At 36.9% G+C, this 14,602-nt stretch overlaps 1 protein-coding gene across 3 annotated transcripts in view; it reads right to left on the bottom strand.

Moving 5' to 3' along the window:
* Positions 1-14,602, bottom strand: part of KLHL8 (kelch like family member 8) — a 204,553-nt gene that overhangs the window by 37,751 nt on the left and 152,200 nt on the right. The window contains exon 10 of one of the 3 annotated variants that reach the window (XM_053703374.1): positions 12,093-12,644. The exons of the other annotated variants lie outside the window; for them this stretch is intronic. Coding sequence (XP_053559349.1) covers positions 12,572-12,644 — 73 coding nt within the window. The 3' untranslated portion in view covers positions 12,093-12,571. Of the gene's footprint in view, positions 1-12,092; positions 12,645-14,602 lie in introns of those variants that run through there. 3 annotated transcript variants of the gene reach the window in all.

Below are 14,602 nucleotides of genomic sequence, written 5' to 3'. Positions count from 1 at the left end.
TGTTATTTGAGTTACTGTTGCCTTTCTATCATCTCAACCCAGTCTGCCATTCTCCTCTAACATAAACAAGGCATTTTCATCCACACAGCTGTCGCTCACTGGATATTTTCTCTTTTTCGGACCATTCTCTGTAAACCCTAGAGATGGTTGTGCATGAAAATCCCAGCAAATCAGCAGTTTTTTAAATACTCAGACCAGCCCGTCTGGCACCAACACCCATGTCATTTAAATCTCCTTTCTTCCCCATTCTGATGCTCGGTTTGAACTTCAGAAAGTCATCTTCACCACGTCTAGATGCTTAAATGCATTGAGTTGCTGCCATGTGGTTGCTGCAATTTGTGTTACCAAGCAATTGAACAGGTGTACCTAATAAAGTGGCCGGTGAGTGTGTGTGTATGTGTGTGTGTGTATATATACATATATATATATATATATATATATACAGTATATACAGTATATATATATATATATATATATATCCTTTTATCTCTACTTTTCCCTTAAGCCAAAGAGTAGTAGTTTCTCTAATCAATTAATAGGTATGTGCATATATCAAGACAGATAGGTATCTATTAATACATGCATATATTCACATATAAGGGTATATCTTGTACATAATATACTGTGTTACTAGCGTATAAAATGTAATATACTGGTTGGTAGTTTACCTTGATGTAAAATAATGTCTAGTCTGTTATTGCATATTTGATTTTATTGTGTTTTTAATTGATACGCGAGGGTTAATCTCATTTACCCCTATAAAAAGGTGTAACTAAGAGGGAATAGTTTATGACAGACCTCTACTTGTATGTCAATTTTTAATATTTTTCAATTAAGTGTTTTTTTTTTACTTTAGCACACCTTGTAATGCCTTGTTACTTTGTGCCAGAGGAATTTGTTAGTGGCTTGATCTGCAACTGCACTCCAAGCTTGGAGGAGGTTAACGTTATCGGCTGCACTTCTGGTATTTGGTGTTTGGGAACAGCTTGGAGCCGCTACCTCTGTTTATTGGACTGTATAAGATTTTACCTTCTACTTTATCATAGGCAAAAAGTCTGTAAAACAGTATCTTGTGAATTCTGAAAATTTCAATCTTAGATAGAGAATTCTGGAACCATTCTGGTAGCTTTATCCTTATGAAAAATATGATAAAATGTTTAGACTGATATGGTTTATACTACAGAATGTCAATCAGCATAGATAATTGTAGTTAGAAAAACTGAATAAGAATGTATAATGATGGACATCTCAATAGTCCTGTAGTTAAAAATAACACAAAGTTGCATATAATCTGTTTTATTTCATGTAATTGGCAAGAGACCATGAGCTAGTGACGTATGGGATATACAATCCTACCAGGAGGGGCAAAGTTTCCCAAACCTCAAAATGCCTATAAATACACCCCTCACCACACCCACAATTTAGTTTTTACAAACTTTGCCTCCCTATGGAGGTGGTGAAGTAAGTTTGTGCTTGATTTTCTTTTGTGATATGCGCTTCTCAGCATTTTGAAGCCCGATTCCACTCAGAGTACAGTGAATGTCAGAGGGATGTGAAGGGAGTATCACCTATTGAATTCTATGGTTTTCCTCGCGGGAAATCTTTTCATAGGTTCTCTATTATCGGTCGTAGAGATTCATCTCCTACCTCCCTTTTCAGATCGAAGATATTCTCTCATATTCCATTACCTCTACTGTTTCAGTACTGGTTTGGCTATCTGCTATATGTGGATGGGTGTCTTTCGGTAAGTATGTTTTCATTACTTAAGACACTCTCAGCTATGGTTTGGCACTTTATGTATTAATGTAAAGTTCTAAATATATGTATTGTACTTATATTTGCCATGAGTCAAGTTTATGTATATTTCCTTTTGCAGACTTTCAGTTTCAAAATTGGGAAAACATATTTAGGAAGTTATTTTTTCTTACCTGGGGTATAGTCTTTCTTCAAAATTGACTGTTTTTCATTAATTTTCACAGACAAAATTAGGCTTGCAAGGCCGCAAAATGCTGATATTTATTGCGTCATACTTGTCCCGAGAATTTTTTTGGCGCGAAGGTAGGTTCGGTGACGCAAATTCGTCATTTCCGGCGTCTTAGTTGACGCCAGGTCTCCTTGCACAAGGTTCGTCTGCCATGACGTGAGTTGCATCATTCCGGATGTTGTTAGCGACAAAAAAAATCTTTTTTGCGTTTGCGCGTCATACTTGGCGCCAAATAATTTAATTATTTAAACCCCACTTCCGATATGCCTCTTGCCTTTTTCTATGCTCAGAGGGCTATGCTGTTTGCATTTTTTTCCCATTCCTGAAACTGCCATATAAGGAAATTGATAATTTTGCTTTATATGTTGTTTTTTCTCTTACATTTGCAAGATGTCTCAATCTGATACTGTCTCAGAAACCACTGTTGAATCCCTGCTGCCTGATAACAGTTCTACCAAAGATAAGTGTATCTATTGTAAGTTAGCAGAGATTATATCTCCAGCTGTAGTATGTAACAGTTGTCATGATAAGCTTTTACATGCAGAGAATGTATCCATCAGTACTAGTACAATGCCTGTTGTTCCATCAACATCTAATCTACATGATATCGCTATGAATATAAAATATTTTATTGCTGATGCGATTCAGAAGGCTTTGTCTGCTATTCCACCTTCTAATAAACGTAAAAGGTCTTTTAAAACTTAAAGTTGATGAAATTTCAAATGACCGACAATATACTGAATTATCCTCCTCTGATGAGGATCTATATGATTCAGAAGATCCTACCTCAGATATTGGCACTGACAAATCTACTTATCTCTTTAAGATGGAGTATATTCGTTCCTTGTTAAAAGAGGTGTTGATTACTTTGGATATTGAGGAAACTAGTCCTCTTGATATTAAAACTAGTAAACGTTTAAATTCTGTTTATAAACCTCCTGTGGTTACTCCAGAGATTTCAAAGGAATGGAATAGGCCTGGTTCTTCTTTTATTCCTTCTTCTAGGTTTAAAAAGTTGTATCCTTTGCCAGCAGTCAGATTGGAGTTTTGGGAAAAAATCCCCAAAGTTGATGGGGCTATTTATACTCTTGCCAAACATACTACTATCCCTATGGAAGATAGTACTTCCTTTAAAGGGACACTCAATCAAAATTAAACTTTCATTATTCAGATAGAGCATGCTATGTTAAACAACTTTCCAATTTAATTGCATTAACAAAATGTGCACAGTCTTTTTATAGTTAAACGTTTTGAGTCTCCAGCTCCTACTGAGCATGTGCAAGAATAAGTGTGTATGCATTTGTGAATGGTTGATGGCTGTCACATGGTACGTGTATGCATTTGTGATTGGCTGATGGCTGTCACATGGTACAGGGGGAGTGGAAAAAGACATAACTTAAAATTGTCAGGAAAAAAATCTACTCATTTGAAGTTCAGACTAAGTGCTATTGCATTGTCTTGTTATTTTGCATTTGTTGATTATGCAAATCTACTGTATTGACTGGTCCTTTAAGGATCCTTTAGATAGGAAACTTGAATCTTATCTAAGGAAAGCGTATTTATATTCTGGCTATCTTCTGAGGCCTGCCATTTCTATGGCTGATGTTGCAGCTGCATCAACTTTCTGGTTGGAAAGCTCAGCGCAACAGGAAACAGATCCTGATTTGTCTAGCATTGTTCACTTGCTTCAACATGCTAATCATTTTATCTGTGATGCTATTTTTGATATCATCAAAATTTATGTTAAATCTATGTTTTTAGCTAGAAGAGCTTTGTGGCTCAAGTATTGGAATGCTGACATGGTATCTAAGTCTAGATTACTATCTCTTTCTTTCCAAGGTAACAATTTATTTGGTTCTCAGTTGGATTCAATTATTTCAACTGTCACTGGGGGTGAAGGGAGTTTTTTTTTACCTCAGGATAAAAGATCTAAGGTGAAATCTAAAACTTCTAATCGTTTTCGTTCTTTTCGACTAAATAAGGAACAGAAACCAAATCCTTCTCCCAAAGAATCTGGTTCCAATTGGAAACCTTATTCAAGTTGGAATAAATCCAAGCCTTTTAAGAAACCTAAGCCAGCCCCCAAGTCTGCATGATGGTGCGGCCCTCATTCGAGCTCAGCTGGTGGGGGGCAGATTAAAAGGTTTCCAAAACATTTGGGCAGATTCTGTCCAAAATCAATGGATTCAGAGTATCAAATAGGATTCAGAGTAAGACCTCCTGTGAGAAGATTTTTTTCTCTCACGCATTCCAGCAAATCCAGTGAAGGCTCAGGCTTTTCTGAAGTGTGTTTCAGATCTAGAGCTTTCAGGGGTAATCATACCAGTTCCGTTTCAGGAACAGGGTCTGGAGTTTTATTCAAATCTATTCATTGTCCCAAAGAAAGAAAATTCATTCAGGCCAGTTCTGGATCTGAAAATTTTGAATCGTTTTGTAAGAGTGCCAACTTTCAAAATGGTGACTATAAGGACTATTCTGCCTTTTGTTCAGCAAGGTCATTATATAACCACAATAGACATACAAGATGCATATTTCATATTCCGATTAATCCAGATCACTATCAGTTTCTGAGATTCTCTTTTCTAGACAAGCATTACCAATTTGTCGCTCTTCCATTTGGCCTAGCGAAAGCTCCAAGAATTTTTCCAAAGGTTCTCGGTGCCCTACTCCTCTGTAATCAGAGAACAGGGTATTGCGGTGTTTCCTTATTTGGACGATACCTTGGTACTAGCTCAGTCTTTACATTCTGCCAAATCTCACACGAATCAACTAGTGTTGTTTCTTCAAAGACATGGTTGGAGGATTAATTTACTAAAAAGTTCCTTGATTCCTCAGACAAGGGTCACCTTTTTAGGTTTCCAGATAGATTCAGTGTCCATGACTCTGTCTCTAACAGACAAGAGACAAATAAAATTGGTTTCAGCTTGTCGAATCCTTCAGTCTCAATCATTCCCTTCAGTGGCTATGTGCATGGAAGTTTTAGGTCTCATGACTGCAGCATCGGACGCGATCCCCTTTGCTCATTTTCATATAAGACCTCTCCAGCTTTGGATGATGAAACAATGGTGCAGTGATTATACAAAGGTATCACAGTTAATATCCTTAAATCCCAATGTTCGACACTCTCTGACTTGGTGGTTAGACCACCATTGTATAGTTCAAGGGGCCTCTTTTGTTCGTCCAACCTGGACTATAATCACAACAGATGCAAGTCTTTCAGGTTGGGGAGCTGTCTGGGGATCTCTGACAGCACAAGGGGTTTGGAAACCTCAAGAGGCAAGGTTACCAATCAATATTTTAGAACTCCGTGCTATTTTCAGGGCTCTTCAGGTTTGGCCTCTGTTGAAGAGAGAATCATTTATTTGTTTTCAGACAGACAATATCACAACTGTGGCATATGTCAATCATCATGGTGGGACTCTTAGTCCCCTAGCTATGAAAGAAGCATCTCGGATACTTTCTTGGGTGGAATCCAGCTCTTGTCTAATTTCTGTGGTACATATCCTAGGTGTAGACAATTGGGAAGCAGATTATCTCAGCTGTCAGACTTTATATCCGGGGGGAGTGGTCTCTCCATCCAGATGTGTTTTTTCAGATTGTTCAGATGTGGGGTCTTCCAGAAATAGATCTGATGGATTCTCATCTAAACAAGAAACAAACCAGGTACTTGTCCAGATCAAGGGATCCTAAGGCAGAGTCGGTGTATGAGTTAGCAGTTCCTTGGTTTTACCAACCTGCTTATATCTTCCCACCTCTAGTTCTTCTTCCAAGAGTGATCCCAAGATCATCATGGAACAATCATTTGTGTTTCTGGTAGCACCAGCATGGCCTCACAGGTTCTGGTATTTGGATCTTGTCTGGATGTCCAGTTGCCAACCTTGGCCACTTCTTTTAAGACCAGACATTGAACGCTTAGTGCTTAGTCATAGAGGTTTCTCTGACTCAGTGATTAATACTATGTTACAGGCTCGTAAATCTGTTTCTAAGAATATTTATTATTGAGTTTGGAAGACTTATATTTCATGGTGTTCTTCTCATAAATTCTCCTGGCATTCTTTTAGAATTCCTAGAATTTTACAGTTCCTTCAGGGTGGTTTGGATAAAGGTTTGTCTGCAAGTTCCTTGAAGGGACAAATCTCTGCTCTTTCTGTTTTATTTCACAGAAAGATTGCTAAGCTTCCTGATATTCAATCTTTTGTGCAGGTTTTGGACCGTATCAAGCTTGTCATTAAATCAATCTCTCCTCCTTGGAGTCTTAATTTGGTTTTGAAGGCTTTACAAGCTCCTCCTTTTAAGCCTATGCATTCTTTGGATATTAAACTACTTTCTTGGAAAGTGTTATTCCTTTTTGCTATCTCTTCTGCTAGAAGAGTTTCCGAATAATCTGCTCTTTTTGTGAGTCTCCTTTTCTGATTTTCCATCAGGATAAGGCAGTTTTGCGGACTTCATTTAAATATTTACCTAAAGTTGTGAATTCTAACAACATTATTAGGGAAATCGTTGTTCCATCTTTGTGTCCTAATCCTAAGAATTCTTTGGGGAAATTCTTACATTCTCTGGATGTTGTAAGAGCTTTGAAATATTATGTTGAAGCTACTAAAGATTTCAGGAAGACTTCTAGTCTATTTGTTGTCTTTTCTGGTCCTAGGAAAGGTCAGAAATCTTCTGACATTTCTTTGGCATCCTAGTTAAAGCTTTTGATTCATCAGGCTTATTTGCAGTCGGGTCAGGCCCCGCCTCAGAGAGTCACAGCTCATTCTACTAGGTCAGTTTCCACTTTGTGGGCTGTTAAGAATGAAGCTTCAGTTGATCAGATTTGCAAAGCAGCAACTTGGTCTTCTTTGCAAACATTTACTAAATTCTACCATTTTGATGTATTTGCCTCTTCGGAAGCAGTTTTTGGTAGAAAGGTTCTTCAGGCAGCTGTTTCAGTTTGATTCCTCTGCTTATGTTTTAAGTTTTTCTTTTCAATTATGAGAAAAACTTATTTTTTTGGATGTGGATTTAATTTTTTCAGCGGAAAATGGCTGTTTTTATTTGTATTCCTCCCTCTCTAGTAATTCTGTGGAGTTCCACATCTTTGGTATTAAAGGGACAGTATACACTCATTTTCATATAACTGCATGTAATAGATACTACTATAAAGAATAAGATGCACAGATACTGATATAAAAATCCAGTATAAAACTGTTTAAAAACTTACTTAGACGCTTTCAGTTTAGCTTTGTTGAAAAGGTAGCTGGAAAGCCCACTGCAAGTGGGAAATAAGACTCTCCCCCCCCCCTCCCCCTTCTTTTGCATATGAAAAGACCCTTTACAAAAACAGGAGCAAGCTGGAGAAGGTATACATCAGTACTCACATAAAACTTTGGGGCTTGGTTAGGAGTCTGAAAATCTGAGCAATGTTATTTAAAAATAAGCAAAACTAAACATTTTTTTTTAAAAAAAACTTCATGGGCTATATAAATAGATCATCTACAAAACATTTATGCAAAGAAAAAATGACTGTATAATGTCCCTTTAATATCCCATACGTCACTAGCTCATGGACAATTACATGAAAGAAAACATAATTTATGTAAGAACTTACCTGATAAATTGTTTTTTTCCTATTGGCATGAGTCCATGAGACCCACCCTTTTTATGGTGGTTATGCTTTTTTGTAAATAGCACAATTATATTTCCAGTTCCTTTTTTTTGATGCTTTTTACTCCTTTTTCTATCAACCCACTACTTGGCTATTCGTTAAACTGAATTGTGGGTGTGGTGAGGGGTGTATTTATAGGCATTTTGAGGTTTAGGAAACTTTGCCCCTCCTGGTAGGATTGTATATCCCATACGTCACTAGCTCATGGACTCTTGCCAATATGAAAGAAATTAATTTATCAGGTAAATTCTCACATCTTGACCCCAATGTCTAAAAAGCCAAATGTTCACCAGACACAGCCAACATGTCAAACCTGAAGCTTTGAAAGTAACAAAATAAAGTTCTTGTACATATCCACCATTCACTGTAGTATATGAAATATAGGTGTCTGATTAAGCATTAAACAGATATACCAGGTTCAATATATCTAGATTATGTGCTGGCCTTAAGTAATTATTTAATAGCTGCATCTGATGCAAACGTATCCTGGAAATAGTATGCAGATGTCATGAAGGTACCAGGTACAGATCAGCAGATACCATTGAGGTACCAGGGGTCAGATTTCTGAAGTGTAAACCATGGTGTACTTTGCAAAAGTGCAGAATCAGATATATTGGTGGAAAGACATGACCTGGTCTGAACTACCTATAAATTATCTGCTAAACAAATATTGTTATTTTGTCAGTGATCTCATTTGCTGATTTTCAAGTTGCTTTGAAAAACATTTAAGCTAAACAAATCTGATTATGGAAAGCTGTCCCCCCATCATGTGTGGTTTTGACAAGGCCTTGAGCAAGATTTTCCTGTGTACAGAAGTGTTGCAGGCAAGCCAGGAGGTTTTGCCAAAGAACAAGCGTAAGTGATCAGAGTCACAGTATGGCTTGAAGAAAGAAAAAAAAAAAATCATACAGAGGACCCATGAGGAAGAGACAAAACTGAAAAGGAGGGCTAAAAACGTCAATTGTTGGTGGCTCTTGGCAAAGTGAAAAAAAGGTATTAGTGGGATTATTAGGGATATCTAGGTATTAATTTGCAACATCAGAGTTAGCCTTATGGATCTAGTTTCATTGCCCTTAGAATGGTATGAAGGTAGTTTTAACAAACATATTGAGAGCTTGTAAATTAAGCTTTGGATGGAAAGCACCCTCAATAATAAGGACCACAATGAAAGTGAAATGCAATATCTTGTCCTTGTTTTTTTGTGTGTTAAAGAAAAATGAATGGCTACTGCAAGAAGGAGGCATTCTACAATGACTTGACAGAAAAGAGGATCTGAAGGAATTGGACAAACCAAAAAATCTAGTGGAGGGCCAGAAGAGGTTAAACTATATTTTGTAGCCTGAGTAAACTACCTTGTTCACAATGCTATTCATTGTAGAAGTCAGCTATTGGAAGACCCCCCCCCCCTCCCTACTGGAAGAGTCCCTGGGTAAGAAAAGTCTGAGTTAGGCTACTTTGGGTATGGCACTACTGGTTTGAGGAGAGATGTATGGAAGTCTTTTATTTTACAGAAGATAGCCCCCTACTGTTAAGCTAATTTTACTAAGGATAAAAAGAAGAGCTTGGTTGTCTCCCTTCTTCCACAGGAGAGAGAAAAAAAGCTGTATTCCACAGTGGATTAACCTAACCAAACATAAGGTTGCCATCAATTCAACAGGTGGAGTTTGAGGTATCATTAACTGACCCCTCTACCAGGACCTATAACCTTCAGAAATCCAGCTCCCAAAAGATATGAACGTCGCATGCACATCCCTAGTACCAAGAGAATGAATCAAGTTTGATTATCAAAGTCAATTTGAAAAATGTTTAAAATGTGGATTAATAATTAACTTAATGTTTCATATCTAACAGAAAAGTACTATTTATGTAAGTACAGTCTGTTCTCTCCTGATGTTGTCTTTATTCCATTACAGCTTACCTACTAGACAAGCAAGTATTCCCTCTAGTGGAGAAATAGCAGAATGCACTTAAAATATGAGGTAATTTATTTTGCAATCCTCGATCCCAGGTACAGACTATGCCAGGCCTGTCAGCTTTGAAAAATATTTCAGTGCGTCAACCTTCATATATGAGGATCATGTTGCAGAAGGAGCGGTCACATCAATATATTAATTGCCAAATTGGTGACTTTCATTTATTACAGACGAAATCTCTGTATATGTATTTAAAAGTGTATTATAGGAATAAAATAATTATAAATGGATCTTACGCTTAGTCTGCACTGAGATTACCTAAAAGAGTGACTGCTAAAAAGTGCTAGGCAGGTGATCTTCAATAATTAGTAATAACAAGCTCACCATTTAACCTCTGACTCCCTTAAAATAAAGGGACACAAAACACAATTTCAGACAGAGCATGCGATTTTACACAACTTTGTAATTTACTTCTGTTATGAAATTGTCTTCGTTCTCTTGGTGTCTTTTGTGCATTTGCGTACTTCGTTAGAAAACAAATGCCAAAAATGGCCATTGCCAGCAGCATTCAGCTCTTTTCAGAGACAGATTTCTTCTTGTGAATGCGCCACACACAAAGATCTGGATTTGCACAAAACTTTGTGTCTTGCACTTTCACAAGAAGCAATCCGTCTCCGAAAAGAGACAAATGTCGCTGGCGGTGCCATTTTCAGTGTTCGTCTGCTAACAAAGTGCACAAACGCATGTGTCTCTTTTTGTTGAAAAGCAGGGACAAAGCTCAGGAGCGTGCACGTCTCTGGAGAACTAGATGGCAGCAGTTTTGCAAGAATGCTATTAAATTTCAAAGAGCACTAGGATGGCAGAATTATTTCCTGCCATGTATCTAGATGCCTACCTAGGTATCACTTCAACAAAGAATATCATGGGAACAGAGCAAATTTTAGAATAGAAATAAATTGGAAACCTTTTAAAATTGTATACTCCATCTGAATCATAAATAATAAAAAAATAGTTTTTCATAAACAGTTATCAACCTTATAGACAGAGTTTACCAAATAACAATCGGTATGCTTTAATTTGTACTCATTTGCAATATGTTGCGTATGGAAAAAAGTGTCCCATAGGTAATAGTGGATAGGTGATGATTATACAAGACATATTTCAAAAGAGCGCTATATATATATATATATATATATATATATATATATATATATATATATATATCATATGGAACATCAATTTGTTATTCAAACAAAATAGTAATTTATGTGGTCATATATAGTAAAGACAAGGTTTGTGCACATTCATCATGCAACTATTGTAATTGTCCAATTCATGCTAGTTATGTTCACAGCATTTATTTGTATGCCACAGTGTAGGTTGCGTGACAATTATTGTATTTTTCAGGCTAGTGAATGTAAATATGGTACAGACTGTGCTCTAGATTCTATATAAATGTACCAATATTATTTGTGAAACCATAATGATGCTTTATTTGAGAAAGCAATTTAGGCTGAAATCAATATTTAGCCCTTTGGGTTGTAATGTCTGAAGCTCAAAAATCCACTTTGCTTTGTTCTTGAGCAGGTTTTGATATATTTTGACAATTGCTATGAAACAAAAAAAAAAATTAAGTTGCTATTATTACAATTCCTAAAATGTTTGGGGGACTGGGAGATCTTTATTCCTGTCATCTTCTGAATGTTCTGTAGAGTAAATGCTCCCTGATTCTTTCCCTTATAGTTCTGTCTCTCCAGTATATTGCTTGCCACATTTTTTACACTCCAATAAATGATATTTTTATCCATGCACCGTATTGTATTTTTTATTTTGTATTCTTTGCCACGTTGGTTAGATGTGAATGGTTTAGTCTTTGTTGCATGCTTTATACATTTTGCAAGGAAAGAAGCCTTGCAGGGGTTCTCCCAAGATTCCTCTCTCTATTCTATATGTCTTGTTTCTCATAGTGGGTGCTAGGATGCTTTTCTATACACAAATTTGGAGGCGGTTGGTAGACTTCTATATGGGGGGTCTATTGATATTATATCCTTTAACCACTAGTGCCATAAGTTGGCAACCCTTGCTTCTGTATTCACTTTCCTCTATACACTGAATCTTTTTTGTTTTTCTATTATCAAAGTTTAGAAGTATCTTTTGTTGAAACTTAGTGCCTTTCCATGAAAGCATACAGGAGGTATGTACAGGAGCGTGCATGTCTTCAGCACTATGCATAGAACACCAACTCATTACAGTAAACAGTGCTCCCATATATTGGTCAAGATGGACACACCCCTGAGTGTATCTCAGTATGCCCTCATGGAACAGAGATCAGTTTTTAACAGTAGGAAAAGTTTTTTTTTGTTTTTTTAAACTTGCCAAGTTATGTTTTTTTGGATTGTGTGTTTTTTTTTTTTCTGTTAAGCAAATAACATAAAACGCTTTAATAAACAGACAGTTAATAATACTTTTCTTTTTAAAGATTAAACAAAAATAAATTGTGACATTTATTTTCAGTTTATTCATAGGAAGCATACAACAGCTAATAAAACCATTTTTAATAAATATTTTATTATATAAATCTTCAAAACGATACATCATATGTACAGAAGGACACAAAAATATATTTCTCCACAAAAGTGTATATTATGCTAAAAACATTTGGCACTTCAACAAATAAATTAGAGTTTATTTTCCCTATGAATATTAAACAAAATCTGCATCACAAGCAGGGACCAAGTATTGCTTAAAAATTATTACGATTCACATCCACACTACGACAAACGCCACAGTGGAGCTAAGTGCAAACACGGCCAATTAAACACTGTTCTGAAACATGGAGTTAATTATTAAACTACAACAAATGTAACCAGAGAATATTATCACATTTGCACTGGTGTAATTAACAGGGCCCCCAATAGATAAACTGATGCTCTTGACTGAAGAACCAGCTGTCGTGCTTAGTTTGCTCCAATTGGTTACATGCAGTCCACAACGTTGCTGGATCCCTGGCCAATATCTCTAATCTGGCTACAAAGACAAGCACAAACTGCAACTCCTGCACCAGCTCTGCAATGGGCAACAGAACCCCACCAGCTCCCATCTGTACACAGGGGGGGAAAAAAAAGGAATAAGTGGAATTATACAAGGACTGCATTTTTTTTAATTTTTTTTTTTTTTAAAGTAACGCCTTTTCTCTATAGGTTTTAAAAAGGGACATTTCACACTAAATACATTTTATACGTTTTTTTTTATTGAGGTTATTCCCTGCCTTCCTCTAGTCATGGGTGTCACCATATTGAAATAGTTGTCATTGCATTCCAGTGCTAATGTGTTTGTACCTGTGCAGCAACTGTTCTACAGATATGTTCAGAGAAACCTAGGTTCCAAAATGTTAGCACACATTTCGAGTCAGGTGCATGGCAAATGTGTTAAAGAGGATAGGAAAGTATATACCTTCTTCTTACCCTTGTGATAACCTTAGAGGTTATTTTAAACTTACTATTTTTTACGATAGGAAAGTTAAAAAACAAACAAAAAAAACACATGAATCGGAGCATGTCTTTTTTTTTTTTTTAATATAATTTTTTATTGAAGTCATGAGACAAATGATACAAACAAGATTCATCCACAATAACACAACAGGATATACATTGTTATAACACAAAAAATTACAGACAACAGCAAGGCTGCGGCTCCGTCTAATAAACAAAAGTGATTGAGCTAGGCGAGCGATGGGGCCATCACCCCATAGCGTGTGGAGCTGTATCTAGTGTTGTGATTGTCTGTAAAGTGAGATTGAAGTCTACTATATGGGGTAAATATGAAGAAGTGAGATCAGACAAGTTTAGTTACAGTGTGACTAAGTCTTGACCAAGGTAGATGGGACTTCTTTTTTTATATTCTGTCACAAAACAAATGCTAGAGGGGCCACTCTTGAACCCATGCAATCTAGTGAAAGTAGTACGTGGGGAGGGAGCTTATGAGTTGGCCACTCTTGGGCCGTAGTATATAGGGGGGAAAAGAATACAGCGGGCCCAAAGCCGCTATTATTAGCGAAGAAGGGGGGAGGAGGAGCCGTCCGGAGTAACCAAACAAATTAATGAGGGGAGTGAAATGAGGACATCCGGTAATGATTGAGGAGGTATAGTTCTCGATGAGGTATGCTTTGTAATAATAAAGATACAATTCTTATGCCTAGATAAATTGAAAATTCGATCTGCCTTAAATAAGGGATCAGATAGAAAATAGTGGGAAATCAATGTCTACTAGTATATCAAACATGCAAGGTAATCTATCACAGTAACATGGGAAGCAAACACATTGCTAATGTAGTAGAAAATGCTATATCTAAAATAGAAGCAATCTCTAGTGCTCCCTAAATGTGTCTAGCCTGGATGAAAGACAACTCTCATCGTTTAATGTCACATTAATATTTGCTTTTATATTAGGCCGTTATCCCTACCTATGTAGTAGTAAAGAGCCAGAAGCCCCAAGAGGTTGCCATAATATATTTGTACACCAAACCCCCTGCCGCAAATGTCCGGAATAAAAGTACAGTGTAATTAACCCTGCCATACAGACAATCCGTTTCTAGGTAAGGGGTGGACCACTGCAGATACTTACAAGTATGGTGAACTCAACTGGAGCTGCCAAACACAGGCTCAATGATCTAGCTGGGTGAAAGTGACATTATTGAGTCAGTGGGAGACATGTCTGATTTCAGATCTATATGGGGTATTAAAATACATAATAAGTACACGCCTAACATACATCAAGCTCAGTGGTCTAGCTGTGTTAGAGGTGGAGTTATTGTTGAGCCAGAGGGGGTCACATCTGGTTTCCAGTATGAATATGAAATATTAAGATACATTAAGCACACATTAAGCATGTATCCAATGTAAGTTCTTCACTATTCCTACACAGTGCACAAAAGGACCGTTTGACTAAACATCATATTGCTAGCAACATCTTCTAGGAATAAAGCTAGGTGTCTAGGAGTACTAATATTAGGAGGTGTAAAGTATATTGGTGTCAAGTGCCCAGGAATCAGGCTGAGAC

The sequence above is a fragment of the Bombina bombina genome, chromosome 2 (assembly GCF_027579735.1).
Source record: "Bombina bombina isolate aBomBom1 chromosome 2, aBomBom1.pri, whole genome shotgun sequence".
Classification (NCBI taxonomy): Eukaryota; Metazoa; Chordata; class Amphibia; order Anura; family Bombinatoridae; genus Bombina; species Bombina bombina.
This window is presented reverse-complemented; position numbering and strand designations above follow the sequence as displayed.